This window comes from Phaseolus vulgaris, chromosome 5, assembly GCF_051622355.1.
Source record: "Phaseolus vulgaris cultivar YP4 chromosome 5, ASM5162235v1, whole genome shotgun sequence".
In the NCBI taxonomy this organism is placed as follows: Eukaryota; Viridiplantae; Streptophyta; class Magnoliopsida; order Fabales; family Fabaceae; genus Phaseolus; species Phaseolus vulgaris.
The window spans coordinates 12,458,298-12,466,211 of NC_143502.1; the positions used below are offsets into that span (position 1 = coordinate 12,458,298).

The 7,914-nt window shown below is 29.3% G+C and overlaps 1 protein-coding gene across 1 annotated transcript; it reads right to left on the reverse strand.

The window, feature by feature from the left end:
- Window positions 1–1,137: 1,137 nt before the first annotated feature.
- LOC137834017 (FBD-associated F-box protein At5g60610-like) lies at window positions 1,138–3,515 on the reverse strand. Its single transcript, XM_090302866.1, is given in 3 exon segments — window positions 1,138–1,269; window positions 2,278–2,418; window positions 2,562–3,515. Coding segments are annotated over 3 exon segments (1,227 nt in total).
- Between the last annotated feature and the right edge of the window lie 4,399 nt (window positions 3,516–7,914).

Below are 7,914 nucleotides of genomic sequence, written 5' to 3' on the forward strand. Positions count from 1 at the left end.
GCCCAGTGCATAGCTAACTTAGGAGTGCGATCTCTACAGGAACTGGCGAGTTAGGGCCTTCATACACCTTCCCTGTGGTCTCGCCGGCCGCCTTCATAATCTGCTTCTCCTTCATCTTCGGCGATGTGCTTGTTCTGGCGATCTCCGACTGCTTGGTCGCCTGGGTCTACATCTGGTGACTTGATCTTGAACCAGGCGATCGCCTATTCTGGTAAACTGGAAATCGGAACACGCCAGCTTAACAACTGGCGACTATGCGTGCCCCCCGACTTCCTTCCCTTCTGCCAACCTGGCGCCTTGTCAACACGCCTACACTGTAGCAGGATGCCACGTCATCATACCCGACTACCAGGGCGGTACAGTTGCTATAGTGACTAAATTAAAAATTATTTTAGAAACTAAAAAAGCTTTTGGTTTTTAAATTAATATCTATTATTGTTAAATAGTTTTTAAATTAGTATCTAATTAACTATGTTTTAACTATCAATTATTTAGATTTTAAATTTGATAGCAAAAATCTTATTTGCTAATTAGATACCAATTTAGAAATCATTTAACAATAATAGAAACTAATCTAGAAATCAAAAGTCTTTTTAGTTTCTAAAATGATCTCTAATTTAGTCACTATAACAACTAACTATTTTTTATTTTTAAAATTAGTTTCTATTTTATAATTTTATTGTAGTGTTAGTATATCACATTATTCATCAGGGCATAAATGTGAAACTTTCCATCTACTATAAGGTTAATTACATTGATAAAGCGGTGCATTTATTTCTCTTTATTAAATATGACCCAAATAATAAATATAAAGTTATTAACACACATTAAATATAAACTACTACTGATTATGGGTGACGTTATTTTGCCATTCAAATTGTCACCAAATTGCTTCAGTACAAAATCAAAAGGAATAATTATATTTAAAGTGAAACTTTGGTGCTTACTACAATTTGACTTACTAAATGCTTGAAGAAATTGAATAGATGAGGGTAAATGTTGACAAAGAGTTTGATAATTTATTAAATTTTGAGGCTGATGGTAAGGCATGCAATTTTGATATTGCTTCACTTGCTTTCTTTGCCTCTAACCATTTCTCCATCTCAATTGTCACTGTCTTCAACACCTTTGAATTCTTTAGAATATATTTTGTAAGTTCCAATTCATCTCTGGACCCACCATATTCTCTAAATTTAAACACACTAAGATGTGAGCTAAGACAGTTAGGAACCAATGTTATTATTGGTTGTGTCCTTTTTCTTTCACTTTCTTCATAAACCTGTTCAAGAAACATACCACTCCTATTAATTTTTGAGTTAAATATGTTTTTAATCTCCGTATTTTCACATAAAAATTGTTTTCGTTCCTAATTTAAACTTAATTCAAACTTTAAACTTCATCGATATTGATATTTGTAGTAAAAAAATTATTAGAATGATTTTTTGTCAGTTTTTTTTATATGACAAACGGATTTTCAGTTCCTAATTCAAACTTTAAACCTTATCGATATTGATATTTATAGTAAAAGAATTATTGGAATGAGTTTTTGTTAGTTTTTTTTACGTGACAAATGGATTTTCAGTGTGAACTGAAATGTTAAAATATTTCATGTTGACGGATCGCTAATGCAAATATTATAATATAGTTCTCTTTAAAATTTCGTTTTTTTTAAAAAAAAATACTACTAAAGACTCATTCCAATAGTTTCTTTATTATAAATAGTCAAAAAGTCTAAAGTTTGAATTATAGAAAAAAATCAATTTTATGTTATAGTATATAGATGAAAAATATATTTAATCCTTAATTTTTTAAATAGAAGAAATAGAGAGAAAAAAAGTAACAACATGTTTGATTTTCTTCTCACTCTTCTTTTAACAAAAGTTGTTTTCGGGAAAGAGTTTACCAAACCATACAAAATACAAAATGTATAAAATTATGAAAATTATTTTGGTCACATTTTTTTTACAGAAAAGGGTGTTTTTTTTATAATTTTTTAAAATTAGTAGAAATATCACTCATATAATTAAATTATAGTGTATAAATTATTCCAAACTTTATTTTATAAGTTTGTTTTTCTAAGTCCGGATTACATTAAAAATTCACAATATTATAAAGTCTATCTCAGCATGAGAAAAAAAAAACAACAAACATTTTAAAAAATGTTAAAGAGAAAACCGAATTTTATAAAATAGAAAACTGATTTAAAGAGCAGAGTAAACAAACAAGAGTAATAAATATCAACAAAACAATAAAATTGAACCTAAAAAGTCAACAAACCTTATCAATGTCAAGAATTTCAAGCTTGGGACATTTTGTAAGCAAGTGTATTAGAAAACAATAGTCAATAGTACTCAGACAAAGCTTTAGATGAACCAAATTGTGAAATTCTGGAAATCCAAAGCTAGAATCAGCAAGAACCTGCATGTGGATGAGAATAACAAAGACTTGTGAATAACATCTACACATTACTTCATTTCAAAACAATAACATAAAAAGAAATGAAAATAACTAAGTGTGCTGGTGTGATGATAGCAAAAAGGGATTTGCAAGATGAACCTTACCTCTGTTGTATAAGTAGACAACTCCAAAAACTTAGTGTGATGAATTCCATTGAAAAGCTTAGACACATATTCTTTTTCACAATGGTCAAAGTAGATATCAACATGTGCTTTTATCAAGGTAGGCAAGTTGCAGAGCAAAGAGTCACACACTTTTGTTTCTTGCACTTGAAGGTACTCAAGAGAAGGGGTGACTATCTGCACTCTTTGGTCATGACACTTCAAATGTAACTTTTTGAGTGAAGGCAAGCAGATTTTAAAAGGGGTTGAATTATTAGACTTCACTTCCTCATAGCAAAGTTCTTCAAGGATTGGACACCCAGAGAAAAACCTCATCAATGATTCATCCTTTTCAAGGTAAAGCAGGTAAAGATGCAAAATCTTGAGTGAAGGAAGATGAATGGATGAAATGGCATTTAGGTTGATTGTTGAGCCGAATGATAGCTTCAAAATTGAGATGGTTTTGCAAGTGAAGAGTGTGTTGGGCAAAGTGACCTCTAAATAGCAGTAGCAGAAGAGGTCCAGCTCCTGAAGGTTTTGACTCACAGCTGTGGAAACCAATGTGCCAATCAAGTCTATGGTGAAGGATTTGTTATGGTTATGGAGACAAAGTCTTTTGATGCTTTTTGCTTTACGTTGATCTAAGATACTTCCTACAGTTGAAGCAAAGGTTGTGTTGAAGAAACAAGGCCAATTGTCCTCAAAATCAAGGGTAAGGACTGAAGTCCAAAGTGTTTTCCACCTGGTGGACAACACACTGGTAGTAACAACCTCTTTGGTTGGGAGGAATGAAAGGATATGGCAAATGATTTCATCTGGCAAACAACTAATCCTATCAACTTCTTCATTTGATACAGTAAAAGCATCGTCTTTGCCACTGCTTCTGCTTTTGTCCTTTGGGGACACAGAGAAAGGGAATAATCCAAAACAACTTAAAACTGAACCTCTAATAGGCATTGCTAGTTGTTAGAAATTGAGAATATACATATGAAGAAATGAAAAGATTATGTCTTTTGATTGCAAAGGAACTGGGAATATATATAGAAAAAATAACTTTAAATGAGATTAGATTTTAAGTTTAAGTCAAAAGTTACATAATACACCATTAAACTTTACTAGAATATTCTTAACTTACATTAAAAAATAAATTTACAAATTTTAAGGTTAACTTAAAATAAAATTTTATGTGAAATTTTATACGTAAAGAATTATTTCTTTTACATCGATTATTTTGTGCTGTATCCAATTTTCTTAAATATAAATGGAGCACTAGAATATATGATAATGAAGTAATGAAAATTCACTCTTATAAATAATTTTCTATCATTTTGTATATTTTAATCATCTCAAAAGAAAAATACTAATTATTATCATTAATATCACATGAAAGAGAATGGTATTTATTATTTTTATCATTACACTATTTTGAAGTATTTAATATCTATCAGTTTCTTTTGACTAATTGTGCAAATACAACAATGACATAAACTTATATAATTTATATTAATAATATAAAAATATAACGTATATGATGAATTCTCAGATTACTCTGGGTTAACATAAATGGTAAGCGTTTTGATATTATTTTGGATATAAAATAAATTGTTATAAGGGAAGTACACACATTATATAAAAATTCATATAAATAATTAAAAAATGAAATATCAATGGTTTTGGTTTAGTTGTCTTACTGGAATGGGTTAAAGGTTAGTATAAGTTATAAAGCAGAAAATCCAATTTTAATTTATTAAGTATACCACAAGCTCTTCAAAAACTGCATCTGAGATGTATTCTCCTTTAAAAATTCATTTAATTTTACATAAATAAAGCAATAAAGAAGGCTACTCAAAACAAATTCATTAAATATTACCTTAAAAAAACAATTCATTAAAGACCATGAATATACCAGTAAAAAAAAATTAATGATGAGACTATTTTTATTGTTCCAAATATTTATTGTTTGCGTATCATGTTGGGAGCAACGGTCAACAATATTAACAAGTCTGCTTACAATTTTACATAAACAATGTGTCCTTGTGATTTAAAATAGAAAATAGGACAATATAAAGAAAATAAAAAAATTAATAGTGTGTTTAAATGGAGAAATTCTAGAGAGCAATTTATTTTATTTGAGAATTTAAAAAATTTATAATAAAAATTTGTTATTTGATAGTTAATGTTAGATACTAATTTAAAAACTATTACATAAATTTTTATTGATAATAAAAACTACTTTAAATACAATAATTTTTTATAAAATAATATTTAGTTTAGTTAATAATGACTAATTACTTTTTATCTCTAAATTAGTTGATATTTAATAATTCTTTTTAGTGGATATTAATATTTTATTTTATTATGGGTGATAATGTGGGCTGGCCCGTCTTAAGATTTTTTTTTAAAATTAAAATTTCATTAATTATAAAAACTTATTCCTACTACTAAAAAATTAAAATTTTATTTGTGTTTTAATTCATTTAATTAAGATAAAAATATAAATTAAGTATGAGGATTGTTAGAAAGCTTGATTACAAATAATTTAAGTCTTATTACTCTTAATACTAACTTCTTTAGATGATTAAAATAAAACATTCTTTTTTTAGTACATTAAATTTAATTTTTTAATATAAAATAAAATAAAGATAATAGTACAATAATGAGTGAATAAGGTATGATTTTTTTTTTTACAAAAAAATTAAATAATTATTTTTTTATTTATGCGGACCAGTGGGCCAACCCGTCCCGTTGTTGGCCCGCGCAAGTTACAGGTTATGCAGGACGGATCAAAGTGTGTCAGCGGACTAGATTAATGAATCATTGCCACCCCTATTTTTATACTTTCTTCAAATATTCGATCTTGTTGGGATATCATCGATTTTGTTACAATGAAGATGTCATCAGCCTAATTTAAATCAAGATGTCATCGATTCATTCAAATTTAATGATGTTATGGTGTTTCTTGTTCGTAATGTTTTTAAATTGAGAAATTTTGAAGATTACAATATTTTTATTGAGAATTAATTTAAAATGTTTTATAATATATTTTTTATCAATAAGAAATTTTAAAAACACAAAATTAATTTGACTAGACATTATACAATTTAAAGTTTTACATAAAAAATAATAAATTGAAAATTTTCGTATTCTATCTTCTATTATATTAATATTTATTTTTTCACATTTTTTCAAAATATTCAATCTTAGTCCGGATATCCTTGACTCACATGTCGTCACCTTAAATCAAATCAAGATGTGACCTTAAATGAAATCAAGATGTCGTTAATTATACAAATTTAATGATGTTAATGAATGATATTTTTTTTTTTGTCAACTAAGGAAACTATTGACCAACTTGACTAAGAGTGTTTTGCCATTGTTAATAAAAAAATTTCAACCAAAATCAATAAAAAAGTTGGTTAAAATAATAATGACTAATAACATAGAAAAAATAACCTTAAACAATATTAGTCAAAGTAATTATGGTCAACATTTATAGAAAGTAACTTCATTCACACGGTCTAATTTGTTATTATTAGATAGTTGTTAGATAATTTATCTTTTTGTCCGTTGTGAAAAGAGTCTAAGACTATATTTAGTCCCTTCTATGTTGGTTATTAATTCAGATTTTATTAATCTTAAATGTTGGTTATTAATTCTGATTTTATTATTATCCTTAAACTATTTATCGTTATTATTACATTAATGGTCAGTTTATAGGACTGATAGTATTTCTATTTTATAACTTCCAATAATTGTAATTTTATTATATACATTATTGAAGTAAATCAAAATGGAGGTATCAGTTCAGTATTTTTGCAATTTTGTGCAATTACCTTCAATCAGTTTCTACAACTTTTTGCCTTGTATTATTTCCTTCAATTAGTTTCTACAACAGGTATCAGAGTCAGTCTGTTATCATGAAATATACCCAATTATCAGTCCCCATCCTTGATGGAAAAAAATTACAATCGGTGGTGTGTGCAGATGAGAGTTTTGTTTGATTATCTTGAGTTATGGGATGTCGTTGAAAGTGGAGTGTTTGCATTAGCTGATAATGCAACTAAGGCACAACGAGTTGCACATTGTGACCAGAAGAAGAAGGACAAGAAGGCTTTGTATGTCATCAATCAAGGGATGAATGACGAGACGTTTGAACATATAGAAGGAGCAACAACTGCAAGTGAGGCTTGAATCATTTTGTCAACCAATTATAAAGGTGATGACAAGATCAAGAGGGTGTGTCTTCAAACCCTAAGACGTCAATATGAACTGCTACAAATGGAAACAACAGAGACTATTGATGTCTATATAAATAAAGTTCTTGCCTTGACAAATCAGATGAAGACCAATGGTGAAACACATTCAGAGCAGGCAAAGGTGGAGAAGATTTTGAGGTCTTTAACTCCCAGATTTGAACATGTTGTTGTCGCAATTGAAGATGCACATAATTAAAAATAAATTCTTAATTTTTGATAAAAAAAGGTAATTTGATTCTTAAAACCGTTTTATCAAAAAACTGCATGTTTCCAATACATTTTCATATGAGTGATTTCAAGTGCTTGAATGCAATAGTGAATATGAATCGTGCTTGTGGCATTTACGCTTTGGGCACTTAAATTTTCAGAGTTTGGAAAATCTCTTCAAACGAAATTTAGTGAATGGTTTACCCCATATTTATCACCCTGATCAATTGTGTGAGGCTTTCATTTTTGGAAAGAATCACTGGATACCATTTGTTAAGGAGCCTTGGCGTGCAAAATTTCCTTTGGGGAGCTTGTTCATATAAATGTTTGTGGCCCGATGAACATATCATCAATTGAAGGTAATAAGTATTTTTTAACCTTTATTGATGATTTTTCTAGGTAAACCTGGATTTATCTATTGAAAAGCAAGGATCAGGTATTCCATTGCTTTAAAATATTTAAAGCATTTGTTGAAAGATAGAGTGACAGACTAATTAAGATGGTGCGTAATGATGGAGGGGGTGAGTACAAGTCTAATGAGTTCAAGAGGCACTGTGAAGAACTTTGCTTTGCAGCATAACATAACCTGCCCCTACACACCTCAACATAACAGAGTTGCCGAGAGAAAGAATAGAACAATCATGGACATGGCGAGGAGCATGCTTAAAGCGAAAGGTATGCCAAATTATTTTTGGGCTGAGCCCGTAACATGTGCGGTATATTTGATAAACAGATCATCCACTCGGAGTGTTCCTAACACAACTTCGATTGAGGCATGAATCGGATTCAAACCCAATGCGCAACACTTGAAGGTATTTGGGTCAATTACTCATGCTCATGTCCCCAAGGCAGCAAGATCGAAGTTGGATGATAAGGCAGTGAAGACCATTTTC